This window comes from Balaenoptera musculus, chromosome 2, assembly GCF_009873245.2.
Source record: "Balaenoptera musculus isolate JJ_BM4_2016_0621 chromosome 2, mBalMus1.pri.v3, whole genome shotgun sequence".
Lineage (NCBI taxonomy): Eukaryota > Metazoa > Chordata > Mammalia > Artiodactyla > Balaenopteridae > Balaenoptera > Balaenoptera musculus.
Window position 1 is genome coordinate 174,177,190 of NC_045786.1, and position 15,570 is coordinate 174,192,759.

Consider the following 15,570-nt stretch of genomic DNA (forward strand, 5'->3'; position numbering starts at 1 on the left):
GGCGGGGCGGGGCGGGGCGGGGTGGGGCGGGGCTCCCGGGGGGCTAGGGCCCGGTTGCGGGCGGCGGGCGAGCGCTGGGGTGGCGTCATGTCCTCCGAGGTGACCGCGCGCCACGACGCCAAGAAGCTGGTTCGCTCCCCCAGCGGCCTGCGCATGGTGCCCGAGCACCGCGCCTTCGGCAGCCCGTTCGGCCTGGAGGAGCCGCAGTGGGTCCCGGACAAGGAGGTAGGTCGCGGACGCCCGTCAGCCCCGGGACCGGGTCCGCGCCCCCTGTCCCCTCCCCGTGCCCCCAACCCTCCCCGCGTCCGCGCCCCGCGTCGGCTCCCCGGGCCCGCCCTGCCTCCCCGACGCCCCTCCGCAGCCCGACCCGCCCTCCTCTCCCCGCGCACCCCGGCCCCGGAACTGCCTCCTCCGGGCGGCCCTTCTGTCCTCCCCACCCCCAAACCCGGCCGCCCTCGGGACCCCTGCCCCGCGCCCTAGCGGAGCTCCCGGGCTCCACCCCTCCCGGGCCACGGGTACTCTGCCTGGCCTGGTTTCTTTTCGCGGGGCACCCAGTCTCCCCCGCTCTTCAGAAACTGCCCCCCGAGGTTTCTGTGACCCTTCACAGATCTCCCTTCCTGATACGACCCGGGCTTTGCCCAGCTGCGAGGTCACCTGTGGATTCCGCCACATCCATTGGTCGAGCTGCTGGGCTGGAACCTTTGAGACAGTTGCGACCCCCTCCCGCGAGGGAGGAGAGGAGGCCCGTGTTTGTTTATTTATAATCAGCGCTCTGTGTAGGGGACTCTCGCTGTGTGGACTGTCCGGCGGTGGTGTCTGAGGGAGTCTTGGGAGTGAGTACGCGCGTCCAGGTGGGGCGTCTGGAGGGCGTCCTGCCTGGGGAGCTGCACCTGCTCCCAGAGGTGAGGGGCGCGGCGGGGCGTGAGCTCTCCCGTGGGCGGGGTGAGGGCGGAACCTCTGAAGGCCCTTTTGTGCTGTGCCACAGGGTTTGGACTGGATCCCATAAGCCGGTTATTCTCAGCTATGCTAAACCAGGCGGAAAAACTTCTCGCATTCCTGTAAATCACAGACGTCCCAGAGACATAAAAGTAGCACGATTTTTGAAAATGCTTTAAGTTGCATCTCTTTCCAGCATTCCGATTGACCACTTTTCCTTCCTCCCCCTAGAATCACGGTTGGCAGGCGGCACGTTTTCTGCAGGGGGGCGAAGGGGAGGATGCGATCAGGTGTTTTCAGGGCACTGGCAGTGAAGCGCCCAGAGCTCGGAGGGGCGGTTGGGCCAGCCGCGGGGAGGTCTCAGCGCCGTCCTGCCAGGGCTGCCCTTTTCTCTGGTCTCCTGGTCACCGAGTTCCTGCAGGCCAGTGCACAGAGAGGGTGAGATGTTGGTGCGCAGGCGGGTCACTGAGCTGGCCCAGGCCACGTCCTCTCTTCCTCTTGGGTTTCTGCTCGTCCTGTCTGTGCTCTTTCTCTTTTGCATTTTTCTTCCTGGCGTTTGCAGTCTTTGAAATCACAGAACATACCTTTTCTCGCGTGGTCTCCTTGGTTAGTGCTGTTAAAAAGTGATTAAAGAGAAAAAAGGTAATATCACGACTCTCGTTCTCCTAAGTGAATGCATGTTCCGGAGCTCTTTTAACTGCATCATTGAGGGAGCCGGACAGGTGTTATCAAGGTTCGAAGAGAAGTCAGAACCGCACAGCCTGACCTGGAAGGAGGCAGGTGAGGGCAGGAGCTAGAGGCGAGTTGGTCTATTCCATGGCGGGGGAGGGGAGCTGGGACAGGGACATACTGTGTCTGCAACATCTCCACTTCACTGAGTGGGCACCAAGCGTGTCCTCGAGGCCAGGTCAGAGTGTCAGTCTTTTTCCACTGCTGTCCCCCGAGGACCCTCTTTAGACATTTTTTCCCCTGATTGATCCCCCATGAAATGTCACAGCAGTGGATATGTCCACTTAGGGACCATATGTGCGGGAGAACACCCCTCTGGACGATGTGCAGTTTTCCCCTGCAGCCCGCAAGCTGCTCTTCAGTTAACCTCTGGGTCCCCTGTGCCAGCCCTCTTCAGGGCCCTTTGCTCTTTCCTGAAATGATTGTTTCGCAGGTTGTACTGCATGTGTTGTCCTTCTTTGCGGGTCTGGTGTTGAGGTGCGTCTGGAGCCCTGCCCGCCTGTCTGGGGGCTCTCGGGAAAGTGATCAGGTTGGGTGGGCGTGCTTGGATCAGCGTGGCACTCCCTCCTGTAACAGAAGTTTTGTTCTCATGTTGGAAGGATGGCGGGGTGCCTTCCAGAAACACTCCCCCAGTTTGCCATCTGAGCAGCCAAAGAAGGCCCTAGAGGCGGAGGGAGCTCAGAGTGGGGAGGAAGTCTCCAAGTGACCGTGGACAGTTTCTCCTCTGAGTTTGAGGAAGTGCGTGTTGAAATGTACTGGGGAACGTCCTAGAGTCCAGAAGTGACCAAAGGAAGTGTCCGGAGGAAAAGAAACTTGGAGTGGGGCAGTTCGGGCTGGGAGAGTCGGGATGAAGTCTGGCCTTGGTTGCGGTGGCTCTTGGCGCGGGCGTGGGGGGCCGGGGGCTTGCCCTGCTGCTCGCTTGGCTTGGCGGCACTCGGCCTGTCCAGTGCTTCTGGGACCCACGACCCTGGTGTGTGGGGAGGGGACTCAAGCGTGGAGATACCAGTGCTGAGAAGTAGGTTTACTTGTGGTTTGGGACGGGCGGTGGCGGGGCACAGGTGGAGCACGGCAGGGGGCGACGTGCCGTCCTCAGCTTCGCCCGCCCCCGCACTCAGCTGTGGGTGGATGAGCGTCACGGCTGTGTGCAGCCGTCCTGCGTTCTTCGTCCCGGCTGTCTTCTTCTGGGTCCATCAGCGGCCAGCCTGTTGCCCATCTATCACCTTTTTTTTTTTTTTTTTTTTTTTAAGTTTATTTACATGTGGTCTTCTCGTTGTGTTGCCATTATCAAAGTGGGATTCTTTTTCTTTTTAATTGATTAATTAATTAATTTTTGGCTGCATTGGGTCTTCGTTGCTGTGCGCGGACCCTAGGCGCGTGGGCTCAGTAGTTGTGGCACGCAGGCTCAGTCGTTGTGGCTCGCGGGCTCAGTAGTTGTGGCTCGCAGGCTCTAGAGCACAGGCTCAGTAGTTGTGGCGCATGGGCTTAGCTGCTCCACAGCATGTGGGATCTTCCCAGACCAGGGCTCGAACCCGTGTCCCCTGCATTGGCAGGCAGATTCTTAACCACTGCACCACCAGGGAAGCCCCATCAACTGTTTACTCAGTGCCTGACCCTGTGCCAGCTTGGTAGCTGGGGCCCACAGGGGCATCCCGTACAGATGTTGGAAAACATGGGGATGTGGGTACGTCTGTAGCTCTCAGCTTCTCAGAGGGGTTCCTGCCCCAGAAATAACTGAGACTCACTTTCCTGGTGTCTCTATGCTCCCTGGGAGCTTGTGAGGTGGGGAGGCAGTGGCGGGACGGGGAGGAGGCCTGGGAACAGCTTGGGCCTCGTGTGACTGCTGTCCGAGTGTTCCATGACCAGGAGAGTGGGCTTAGGGGTGGGCCGTCTGGGCACACAGCCGTAAGGACTTGCTACAAGTAGCCCCAAATACTGCATTTTATCGCTGGAATCCGGGCAGTTTTGTAGCCCCTTTCTTCCTGTCCTGGGCGCTGGGTACAGCCAGTGATGACAATGGCTCTGCACTGTCACTGATGTCAGGTGCTCTGCAGATGCAGAACCGGGGAGGAGAGAGCACAAGTGTGTCAAACAAAAACAAGGTGAGGAGAGATTTGTGTCCCACAGGGTCACTGTGGGGGGAGGTCTGGCCCAGGGCCCTGCGAGCTCTCCAAGGGCAGGTGGCAGGGGTTGCTCCATGGGAGGGGCAGCCTAGGCTAGAAGGGAACGGGGTGGGAAGGGCAGGTGGTGTGATCTGACAGCGGATCAGGGGCTGCACCACCCCAGGACAGCCTGTCTCAGGCTGCGGGGTGGGTCAGAGTTCAAGGCCCTGAAGGAAGGAGAGATTAATGAAGGTTTTATCAAGTCAAGCTCGTGGGCACTTTGTTCCGATGGAGGAGTCAGCCCGTCCCATCAGCAGTCCGCGTGTGGCTTGTGGTGGGTGGACAGGGGTGTCTGTTAGTCTTCTCTAGAGCAGGTGGGGAGGGGCCCTTTGCAGGACGTGTTCCCAGAGCATTGTGGGCGGCGTCCCCGGTCTCTGGTCTCCTGGCCTCCGGGATCCCAGGCAGGGGTCCCCCGTGGTGAGGAGCCAGGAGAGCTGCCCACGGCCCCTCGGGCCGGCGGGGCGCTGCTGCCAGTGTCGGGAGAAGGCGGGTTCCTGGCCGTCCTGCGGGACACGGGCAGTGGCCGCCTCTCCTTCCTGGGATGTGGTGTCTGCACCTGCTGTTCCCTGTTTGATGGCTCTGGGCTTTGTCCTCGGAGGTGTTCTGTCCCTCCCCTCCTTCCCTCAGGCGCCCCACCCACCCCCGTGAAAGCATCTGTTGTCAAATTCATCTCAGTCCCGGGGCTGCTGTGTGTCTGCTCTTTGTCCCGTGAGCTGGTTTCTAACATTTTATTGGTTCCCTCATTAGTTAATGAGTTAAATCTTTTTTTTTTTAATTTATTTTAATTAATTAATTTATTTTTGTTTGCGTTGGGTCTTCATTGCTGCACGCGGACTTTCTCTAGTTCCGGTGAGTGGGGGCTACTCTTTGTTGCGGTGCGTGGGCTTCTCATTGCAGCGGCTTCTCTTGTTGCAGTGTGCGGGCTCTAGGCGCACGGGCTTCAGTACTTGTGGCACGGGGGCTCAGTACTTGTGGCGCATGGGCCCAGTTGCTCCGTGGCATGTGGGATCTTCCTGGACCAGGGCTCGAACCCGTGTCCCCTGCATTGGCAGGCGGATTCTTAACCACTGCGCCACCAGGGGAGTCCATGAGTTAAATCTTTGACACGGGTTCATTTTATATTTGTAGGAGTTATGCTTTTACTCTTTAAAAACAGTTGTTTTTCAACAAAGATACAGTAATACGTGTAATTTGTAACTTATTTTTATGATTTATTTTTGAGGACGCCTTTTTCTTTTTAATTTATCTAATTAATTTATTTATTTTTGGCTGTGTTGGGTCTTCGTTGCTGTGTGCAGGCTTCTCATTGCGGTGGCTTCTCTTGTTGCGGAGCACGGGCTCTAGGAGGAGGAAGCTTTTTTAAAAAAAATATTTATTTATTTATTCGCTTGTTTGTTTCGGCTGTGCCGGGTCTGAGTTGCGGCATGCACGTGGGATCTAGTTCCCCGACCAGGGATCGAACCTGGGCCGCCTGCGCTGGGAGCCCAGGATCTTACCCACTGGACCACCAGGGAAGTCCCCTAGTAGCCTGAGAAACGGTCTAGCGTGCGAGCCAGGCGCAGCCGGGCAGGTGTTGTCTCTCCCAGCGCCGCCAAGGACAGCGTGGGAGGAGGCGTGACTGCCCTTTGCCGCTCCAGCCTCAGAGGGAGGGTGGGCATCTGTCCCCAGATTCTGTCCTTTTTATAGTAACTTCTTTTTAAACACTCCTTTAAACTCTCCAAACTCCCTCTTCCGACTCTTCTCCTTTGAGGGGAGATGCCCTGTCGGCCGTCCTGATGCGCTGCCCTGGGCGCCCCCAGGGCTCCCTGTGCTGGAGTCGGACAGCAGGTCGGCAGAGACCGCGGGTCTCCAAGCCGCCCTGTGGCCCAGCCTCTGCCCTCGGCTGCGTGCTGGGGTGGACCCCACGATCCCCAAAGGCCCCTTCTGCCCTGAAGCCTGCCATCTGGGCCCGGCTTCGTGTGGCCCTTTCTGGTTTCTCCTTTGATTGCTCGTAATCTCCTCACTTTCCCCCCAGAAAGCACACCCCCAGCCTCGTCTGAACTCTCCTGCGTCGGCAGGGTGGGCACGAGCCAGCTGTTGCTCTCCTGGCTCAGCGAGGGGTTGAGGCCGCTGGGCTCTGACCCTGGGGCTGCAGCCAGGAGCGCGCTCGGGGTCGGGTGTTGCACTAGTGGCTGTCTGTGCCGCCCCCCGGCTCCCCCGTCCTCTCGTGGGCGCCCAGGGGACCCTGTGGAGGCCACCCTTACCACCGGCTTCCTCCCAACTGTGGGGCGGGGGTCCTGGGGGTGAGCGCAGGGGCCCCGGAGGTGGGCTGGAGGCTCCACCATTGACACTGTTTCACTCGAGGACAAGGACGAGGACGGCCCTGCTGGTCCTACCGCCCGTCCTGGCAGGTGGGGAGTGGCCTGGGGCAGCCTGGGGGGGATCAGGCAGCATCTGCGTGTGTGTCTGTGTCTCTGTGCCTGTGTGCGTGTGCTGTGTGTGTCTGTGCCTTAACCTGCACCTCGCACGCAGGGCCCTCACTGAGCTCCTGTGGGTCCCGGTTCTCCCTTGCAAGTGTGCCTGTCTGTGACGCCAGCCCCAGCCCACCCTAGCGGCGCCGCGGTGACACACAGGCCTGGGTGCGATGTAGTCTGAGAGGCTGGAACCCAGGCAGCTTTTGTCACACATGGTGCAGGTGGGTTGCTCACACCTGGTTTCTGGACTCCGTCTCCCCAAACAGCGGTTTCCCGGAACCCCAGAGCCTCTGGGTCCAGGTCAGGTGCACGGGGCCTGGTGCTGGGCCTCGGCCTGGGCTTTTTGTTTCCTTTCGATGCAGCTGGTCTATCAGACAAGGTGTGAGTTCTTTGGTGGTAATTTTACTCTCATATCTTCACCAGTTGCTTTATTTCCTTATTTAATTTTCTTTTCATATCAAATTGTTCTCTTGATAACTTTAAAAGCTTCTTTTATATAATCCACAGGAAACTTACCTTATTTAAAAGCCTGTACATTTTGTGAATAACCTCGTTGGTTATTTAGATTAATACAAAACTTCTAGATCACTAATGTTTTTAAGGGAGCGAATTTTATTTATTTATTTATTTAAAATATTTATTTTTGGCTGCATTGGGTCTTCGTGGCTGCGCACGGGCTTTCTCTAGCTGTGGTGAGCAGGGGCTGCTCTTCATTGCGGTGCGCAGGCTTCTCATTATGGTGGCTTCTCTTGTTGCAGAGCATGGGCTCTAGGCGCACGGGCTTCAGTAGTTGTGGCATGCAGCCTCAGTAGTTGTGGCTCGTGGGCTCTAGAGCACAGGCTCAGTAGTTGTGGCTCACAAGCTCAGTAGTTGTGGCGTGTGGGCTCAGTAGTTGTGGCTCACGGGCTCTAGAGCTCAGACTCAGTAGTTGTGGCACATGGGCTCAGTGGTTGTGGCACGTGAGCTCAGTAGTTGTGGCTCGGGGGCTCTAGAGTGCAGGCTCAGTAGTTGTGGCGTGTGGGCTCAGTAGTTGTGGCTCGCGGGCTCTAGAACGCAGGCTCAGTAGTTGTGGCTCACGGGCTTAGTTGCTCCGCAGCCTGTGGGATCTTCCCAGACCAGGGATTGAACCCGCGTCCCCTGCATTGGCAGGTGGATTCTTAACCACTGTGCCACCAGGGAAGCCCCGGGAGCAAATTTTAAATTCTGCTGTGGTCTTAGTTTAGAAATTGGTCTCTCAGTTGCCTAGATGCGAGCCTCCCGGCGAGGGTGGGGCAGCCCTGGGCTCCATGCCCCCGCCGTGGGTGCAGGACGCGCATAGACTCGGGAGGCAGCTCTCGCACTGGAGCCTGGCCTGATGCTGGTGGCCCCGCCGGCTTTCCCCGCATCCAGTGGATTCTGCGGCTGGCAGATGTGTGAGGTCACAGGAGAGCGTGGCACACAGATGCCCTGCCATGGGTGGAGGCCCGAGGGCCAAACACACGCAACGTTCCAGAACTGACAGCAAGAGGCAATGGCAGGGGCTGGTGGAAGCAGCTGCGCTGTGATTAGCCAGTTCGTGCCTGACGCCGGCAGGGACTCTGTGGATGGTTCTGGAGGGCCAAGGTGGGCCAGGCCCTGTGTCCCAGCACAGAATGCAGCGTAAGAGCAAAGAGAAAATAAGGAAACGTTACGGGATCTCAGAATGCTTAGACACCAGCCCAGGGTGGGGCCGTGGCCGTGTAGAGCTGGGTGGGGCTGGGGGCCAGCCTGGACGCCTGCCCTCCCACGGAGAAGGGCACACTGCGTGTGGATGCCAGGCTCCTTCCAGAAGCTTCCTCAGGGTCCCGGCCCCATGGTGGGCCCTGGCTCCTGCTGTGTATTTCCTCAGAGCGACAGACACGGCTGAAGGCGCAGGCCTGGGGGCGGGAGGGGTGCAGAGTAGGGGTCAAGGTCAAGCACTGCGCTGGCAGAACAGGGAGGATGGGGAATGAAGCCCGGGCGGCGAGTGGGTTCTGGTTGCCCAGATTGAAGCCAGGCAGTGAGGACGAAGGGCAGGACACTGGGGTCAGGCCGTGTTGGCCAGGACTGACTGGGGACTGGCCAGGTTAGGGTCGCGTGGTGGTCAGGGTGTCTGGCTCCCTGACGGTGGCATTTTACTGTCACTGTGTCATTGGGGTGAGGTGGCACATGTGTCCAGGAGCAGCTTTCCCACCGTGGATGCTGAGCCTTGGCGGCGCGGGGACAGTCTCTCCGCACTTGCTGCCAGGATGGGAAGAAACCCTGTGTCCTGTGTCAGATGACAGGTCTGAGGGCCTCCGCGTGGTTGGTTGGTTTGGTGATAATGTGGCTGTTTCCGGCCCTGGGCCTCGGCCTGTCCTTGGAGCCCTGTCCCCGGCCTCCCCGCTGAGCCCCGGGCGTTTGGGCCTCGTAGCACCCTTGCTGGCTGGACGCTGCCCCAGCTCAGCAGACCCACTGCGCTTCTCCGTGCGGGGACCCGGTGTAGATCACTTTCTGCTGCGGCATCGCATCATCTCACGGCCGATCCTGGGTTCCGGCGACAGGACGGGGCTCCCCGAGGAGCTGACCGCGTGGCCTCGGCAGCCGGGTCCTGACGCCCTGTCACCTTCTCTTCTAGTGCCCGAGGTGCATGCAGTGCGACACCAAGTTTGACTTTCTCACCAGGAAGGTGAGCTGCGGTGGGGCGGTAGGGGGAGTGGGGGGTGGGAGTGGGTGCTGTCTGTCGCGGAGCCTCGGGGACAGTGGCGGCCTGGTCGGCAGGCGGGGGTCCGGCCGCTGGGAAACCACTGGGACCCTCGAGGCATCTGGTCGTGGATGCCGGTGGCGCGGGTCTCCGGGAGTACTCACTGCCTGCCCCGCGTCTCCAGCACCACTGTCGCCGGTGTGGGAAGTGCTTCTGCGACAAGTGCTGCAGCCAGAAGGTGGCGCTGCGGCGCATGTGCTTCGTGGACCCCGTGCGGCAGTGCGCCGAGTGCGCCCTGGTGTCCCACCGGGAGGCCGAGTTCTACGACAAGCAGCTCAAGCTGCTCCTGAGCGGTGAGCACCTGGGGCCTCGTGTCTGTCGTGTGGTGGCTGCGATGCTGTGACGCCCTGCCTGGCCTCTGTCTCTGCGGGGCACCTGCTGCAGGCTTGGGACCGCTGGTTGGGACTCCAGGTGCGGCCCCGGCCGTCCTGGGACATGGTGGTGGCGAGAGGGCAGCTCTCTCCCCGGGCCTGCTGCCCCCTCCCCGTGCCTGCTGCCCCTTCCCCGTGCCTGCTGCCCCCTCCCCGGGCCTGCTGCCCCTTCCCCGGGCCTGCTGCCCCTTCCCCGGGCCTGCTGCCCCTTCCCCGGGCCTGCTGCCCTCTCCCGGGCCTTGGCAGCCTAGCCCCCCTGGCCTGCGGGCCCCCTCCCCCTCCTGGCAGCAGGGCGGGTGGTGCTGCCCAGTGGCCCCCGAGCGCTGGGGGAGGGTCGGCGCCCTGTGATCCAGGGCCTTGGGAGGTAAGGCCCCTGGGAGCCCCAGGCAGTGCCTTTTATTTCCGCTGTTGAACCCCAACCCTGTCACGGCCTTTCCGCCTCAGCCGAGGGCACCGCAGAACAGAGCTGCCACCGGTCTTGCTTTCCTTTTGTCCTCTGTGCGTGTCCCCTGGTGGGCTGGCCTGGAAGGGGAGGCGAGAAGGGAGCTGCCGGGGCCTCATGTCTGGTTTTCATCCCCAGGAGCCACCTTCCTCGTAACTTTTGGAAACTCGGAGAAGTCAGACACGATGGTCTGTCGTCTTTCCAGCAACCAGAGGTAAGAGCAGGTGCTGCTCGGCACTGACGCTCTGTCGCTCCGGGCCTGAAGTGACGCGGTGTGGACACCCTTTGTTTGCTGCAGGTACCTGCTTCTGGACGGGGACAGTCGCCACGAGGTCGAGGTCACGCGCATTGCCGCCGTGCAGATGCTCACAGAAGGCTTCTCTCCTGGAGGTGAGTGCCGTGTGGCACCGGCCTGGGTGACTCTCGGGGTCTGTGGGCCGTCCTGCTCAGCCGCGGCAGGGGCTTGTGTTTAGTGAGTGGCTGTAGGAGCTCACCAGGCGAATGGGGCTTAACGTGTAAAACAAGCGGGGACTCTGCTCTTCTGTACGTTTCACTTACTGTCGGGCTCGGGTCAGGGGTAAGGCTCCGGCGGCAGCTGGCGTCGGCCCGATTCCCCGATGCCTGGAGCGTTGCCCGCCCAGCACCACGGCCCCCAGGGTCTGCGGGGACAACCCTCCTCCTGGAGCTTGCGGAGCGCTTAGCCTATTCTGGATCTTTCCACCTAAACTTCCGCACTTCAGCAGCTGTCCTTCCATGGAAGTGGAGTTGGTGTTCCGTGTTGGGTGCAGTGTGCTGAAGAAACCCACGTGACTTAGTCCGTCTTGCTTTCTGTTTTCTGATCGGCTCTTGCTTGTTCTTCTCTCCTGCCTGCCTACCTTCTTGACGTAGAAAAAGACATGCACACTTACACCAGCCTCCCGGGGAGCCAGCCCGTCTCTGAAGGTCAGCTCCCCGCTCTCCGCCGCTCTCCCTGCCCCCGCGCCGGGCCGCGCCTCCTCCAGACCCTGCTGTGTGCTGGGGTCCACGCCGAGGCTCTCTGTGAAACACACATTGCCTTCTTTTGGTTGATTTGAAGGACAGTTGGGTCTAAGACGGGCAGACAAAGCATAAATGAAGCAATCTATCTCATCTGCTCAGTTCTGCGCTCCCAAGGGGAGCCCTACGCATTGTTTCCTAACGTCCCCATGGCATCCGCTGGGCCTGAGCGGGCCACGCGAGGGGGGCGCGGGCGGCGGCCCTCCCCAGCGCGCTCCCGTCCCTCCGCAGCGCGCTCGCTCCCGTGTTCTCTCGTAGGAGCCTCTCTGCGCTCCTGGGCCTGCAGGTGGCGAGGGAAGCGGGCCGGCGCCGCGTTTGCCCCCCGTGCCCGAGCACAGGCTTGTGCGTGGCGGCACCTGTGCTGCGCCGTGAGTCGAAGGTGCGGAAGTCATGGTCCGGAGAAGCGGGGGGCCACCCCCCGCCCAGGCCGGGGCATCCCTCCGTGTCCTTCCCGCGTGTGGGCGGGGCCGAGGGCTGGTGGCGCCACGCGCCCCCTTGTGGCGGTGCTGGGAGGACAGTGAGTCCTGCTCTGCCCAGGCTTCCGGAACCGTTAAATGCCCAGAAAAATGTGTTCCCGAGGGGGCGGGGGCGGGGGCGGCGGCCACAGCAGCGTCGCGCACTTTCTGTCGAGGCCCAGGTACTTGCATGCAGCTCTGCCGGACACAGACTCAAAATGCGACAGCAGTCATAGGAGCCACGGAAACGTGGCCTGGGCCAGTAAAAGTCTACTTACGGGAGCGGGGGGTGGGCAGAGCACAGCCTGCCTGCCCCAGAGCCCGGGGCGGGGGGCACTCCTGCAAGGAGCCCAGGTGGGGACAAGCCACTTGACACCCAGGGTCAAACCGTGGCTTATGAAAGGTCATGGAGGGCGTCCCAGGCCTTGGGTGGCGGGGCACTTCCAGCCGGATCGACCTCCCGGTGGGCCGGGCCTCTCCCACCCAGCACCTGCTCCCCTGCCGGCCTGCGTTTGACTCTGAGACCTGCGTCTGATGGAAGGGATCTTCTGAGCTGGGTAACTGCTCACAACGGAGTTTTCCTCCCAAGTCACAAAGTAGAACAGCTGTAGGCAAACTCCACTGTGAGGCTTGGTCTCCTTGCCACTTTTCTGGCTGCAGTCGTGACAGAAGGGCCGTCTGTTCCTCCAGCCGTTGGTTCTCAGAGCAGGTGCTGGGGTCCCGTCGTCGTCCATGGCGTCACAGCCCAAAGGCGGGCAGTTGTCCCAGCAGGCCGACCCCACACGGCATCTTTTCGGGAGCTTGTGTACTAGAATGGGGTGTTGGTGGCACTTGTGCCCTCCGCTTTGACCCTGGCTCTCCAGAGTAGGGTGGGGGTGAGGCCAGCGTGACAGGCAGGGTGCAGCCTGGGCAGCCCTCCCGACGGCACCGCGCCTTCTCCCTGGGTTCTCGGCCACGTGGTGCTGAGTGTTTGTCCCGCCCTGTGAGCTCGGGCTCATCCGCTGGGCAGCCCCTAGCCCAGGCCCTGCTACCAGGCCGCCTCCGTCCGAGGCCAGCACCAGGGCTGGGGAGGAGGTGCCCCAGCCAGCACATCAGGGCCGGCGGCACCCTGGGCGCTCAGCGTCCCCTCGGGCATCCTTACCTTGTCTCCCCGCTCCAGGAGGCAATGCGCGGGCCACAGGCATGACCCTGCAGTACACGGCGCCAGGGGTGGAGGGCGTGACGCAGCTGAAGCTGACGGCCGGGGAGGACGCAAACGGCAGCAGAAGGCAGGCGACAGCATGGCTGGTGGCCATGCACAAGGTACCGTGGGCCCGGCCCTTCTGCTCAGAGCACTGCCCACCTTTCCCAGAGGGAGGCCCGCCGCCTGCCTAGCCGGGGCGCCCCCACTGGCTTCAGCCAGGCACACGCATTTATCTCTGGTCACCTTGCAGGCTGCCAAGCTTCTCTACGAATCTCGGGACCAGTAACGCCACGCGGGCTGGACAGTCTGCTAGGGGCAGCAGCACCTGCTCGCCGAGCACGCACAGGCGCAACTAACCCTACACGTGCTGGAAACGCAACTCAAGTACTCGGAGCTTACTTAGTGCAATATGTACACAGTTGATTAATGCTCAGAACACCTCGTGCTTTAGAATTTGTCTCTTATCGATGCCTAATTGGGGTGGGAGAGACTGAGCTACACTACTGCTAAACTCTTTTTAGCATAATCTATACCATGTTTTTATGAGTGCCCAAGTTTACTAGATGGTTCTGGTCCCTTGATGTTCGTTCCATTAATTCTTCCACGGAAGTGATCTGGGCAGTGGTAACTCGGCCTGATTTGTACTGGAGCACATCTCACAGACTGCCCGTTCGTGTGTCACTCATCTGGGGCTATGAACAAACCTTTGCTACTTCACAGGGGAAGGAACAAGATTTGTGTTTTGTACTTTTCACTATTTCCCTTTATTAATTAAAATAATTGTACAACAATTTGTATATAAAGCTTATGATTAAAACCTATTTTGAAAATACGGATCAGGCCTCACCTCGCTGTGTCCAGACAACCTGAGCTTCGTGCTCAGCTCAGTTCTGGCTCCAGAACACAAGACTCACAGCCTCCGGCGAGAGACAGCGGTTTATTGTGTGCACGTTTACATGGCATCAGCGGAGAGAGACTGCCCTGCAGGGTGTTCGCTTCTCATCAGCACACTGTGTACACAATCAGTGCTTAAAGGTAGGCGACTACAACAAGAATCTACACGTGTCTATATGTAAATTACACACAAGACTCGTACATGGAAAATAAGCTCAGGGCCTGGATTTTAATGAGAGAAAAAAACATTTCCAACATGGTTCTGACAGTTTCGAGTGGTTTAGTCAAAAAATAGTTTTGGTATATAAAAGCCTGTACGTACAGTTGACGCTTCAGGGAAGCGCCTTACTTGCTTCAAGTCTGGAACCAGGCAGAGGTTATGGTGTCATGGCCGGGACCGGGGAGCCGGGGCCCTGCCCTCCCGCCCCTATAGCCGCCCCGTGACTTTGCAGGCGTCCCCGTGTCCACCGCCTCCTGGCCCGCGGGTTGCACAGCCCTCGGCAGAGCACGTCCACACCGGGAGGGGCGAGGACCACACCGGGGCAGCAAGAGGCTGCAGAGAAGGCAGTGCTGTGCTGAGACTCCTGACCACGTGTCACTCGCTCTTAAGGTCCCTCGTGTCCATGGCCTGTCGGTGACCTAGACCGAGGCCCGGAACAGGAAGTGGAGCCCACACACCAGGCACCACCGCTGGACAGAAGTCTCCACACGGGGGCTCCTCTGGTGATGAAGAAACGCATGTGGTGACGATGAGAAAGGTGCCCGGGTTTCTGTGATTTCCAGTCAACAGGAGGGCAGGGCTCTAGCGAGGGGACGCACCTCACAGCAGCTACAAGTTTTCATTGTTGGGGCTGGGGTGACACCAGGAATGAGGGACGACGGCCTTGGGGCCCAAGTCTGTGACAGCATTCGTCTTCCTTGGCAACCGACCAGGGGTTAATTACAGGGCTTCTTGCAACAGGGGCGGTTGTTTAGAAAGCTGGGTATTTATTCGGATTTACAGTAACTGGCAAAAGTCGGTCTTCTTGGAGGTGAAGGTCTCTCTCCCAGCTGCGGGCAGACCGGAGAAAGGGCCTCACCTAGAACCTGCCGGGGTTTCACATTGTGGACGCTGTCTGCTGAAGGGAGCACCAGTAAAGCCATGTCTAGCTTCAGCTCCCCGGGGAAATGGGAGAATCACCTCTTCAGTGGCTCCTCGTCGCTGGAGAGCCCGTGTGGTGCTCCAAAGGGAAGTTCAGGCCAGTGTTCGCTGTCGGGGTTTGATCCGTGGGTACAACTGGGAAGCAAGGGACAGGAGTTAGGACAAGGGGACGACCCACTGGACAGGAACCCCGTCCAGAGGCCAGGCTGCCCTCAGAAGGCCGCACACCAGCTCCTTCAGGCCGAAGTTCGGCTTGTCACCCTCGTGTGGAGAACTTCCCAACTCCCAGGATACCCCCTTCCTCTTCCTCTCAGGGCACTCGACACTGACGCTGTCTGCAAGGCCCCTAAAGGTGCCTGGCAGGCCCACGGTGTCCAGTGACTGTGTCACGAAGGCATGTGCCAGCCCCACCGGGCACGGAGCACGAGAGCAAAGGCACGGCCCTGCCAAGGGTCTGAGGAAGCATCAGTGCAACGCAGCGCAGCCGCCTGCAGCCGCCCTGCCCCCCGCCCCGCCCCCCGCCCCGTCAGCGGCCCCACGAGCAGAGCATGCTGTGAGCAGCCCCTGTCAGGGGGCTCCGGCCTCCCCATGGGCCTCCTCGAGAGCAGATGCCCCCCCACGGCTCCCACGAGGCTTGGAGAAAGGCAGTCTCCAGCCCGCAGGACTGGAGCCCAGGCTACGCCCATGGCAGGAGGAGGGGGCAGCGCGGAGTGCTTACCCCCAGCAGGGTTTTGGGCACGTAGCCCTCCCGGTCCCCCAAGCGAGCCCACCACCAGTCGGTCTCGCTCTCGTCCTTGCGCCTCAGGACGGTGAGGGCGTCCCCTTCGTGGAAGGACAGCTCGTCGCTGTTCTGGGCCTCGTAAGCCCACAGAGCGTACACCACGCCTTTGTTCATCACGCCCAACTTCTCCTGCACCCCTGGGACGGAAGAGCAAACGGTCAGGTCTCCGTGGAGGGCGGGCTGCAGAGGGAGCCCCGCAGCGGGATCGGGAGGGACACGCTGCTGTCCTTGGGCAGCCCGGCGGGGGCCGC

General features: G+C 60.5%; 2 protein-coding genes across 6 annotated transcripts in view; one reads left to right on the forward strand and one right to left on the reverse strand.

Annotated features, from left to right (window-relative positions):
- The first annotated feature begins 35 nt into the window (after positions 1-35).
- On the forward strand, positions 36-13,335 carry ZFYVE21 (zinc finger FYVE-type containing 21). Of its 2 annotated transcripts, XM_036841485.1 has the most exons (8): positions 36-225; positions 8,892-8,942; positions 9,142-9,310; positions 9,969-10,044; positions 10,129-10,220; positions 10,719-10,772; positions 12,480-12,622; positions 12,754-13,335. In XM_036841485.1, exons 1-8 carry the CDS (start codon positions 88-90, stop codon positions 12,787-12,789), a joined length of 759 nt encoding a protein of 252 aa, XP_036697380.1. In that variant the 5' UTR covers positions 36-87; the 3' UTR covers positions 12,790-13,335. The 2 variants fall into 2 exon arrangements, with proteins under 2 accessions (XP_036697380.1, XP_036697381.1); XM_036841486.1 differs by lacking the exon at positions 10,719-10,772.
- A 261-nt stretch (positions 13,336-13,596) lies between these two features.
- The window catches only part of PPP1R13B (protein phosphatase 1 regulatory subunit 13B), an 84,013-nt gene continuing 82,039 nt past the window's right edge, over positions 13,597-15,570 (reverse strand). For 2 of the 4 annotated variants that reach the window (XM_036841481.1, XM_036841479.1), the window contains 2 exons: positions 15,257-15,448; positions 13,597-14,673 (listed from right to left, as the gene is read on the reverse strand). In XM_036841481.1, coding sequence (XP_036697376.1) covers positions 14,582-14,673; positions 15,257-15,448 — 284 coding nt within the window. In that variant the 3' untranslated portion in view covers positions 13,597-14,581. Of the gene's footprint in view, positions 14,674-15,256; positions 15,457-15,570 lie in introns of all 4 variants that reach the window. The other 2 variants (XM_036841482.1, XM_036841480.1) reach the window with 1 other exon arrangement.

Bases quoted from the DNA above. Each gene is read 5' to 3' on its own strand.
- ZFYVE21 (XM_036841485.1), top strand. From the start codon at position 88: ATGTCCTCCGAGGTGACCGCGCGCCACGACGCCAAGAAGCTGGTTCGC. The intron at 226-8,891 runs GTAGGTCGCGGA...CTTCTCTTCTAG, and splicing joins AGTGGGTCCCGGACAAGGAG to TGCCCGAGGTGCATGCAGTG. The intron at 9,311-9,968 runs GTGAGCACCTGG...TTTCATCCCCAG, and splicing joins GCTCAAGCTGCTCCTGAGCG to GAGCCACCTTCCTCGTAACT.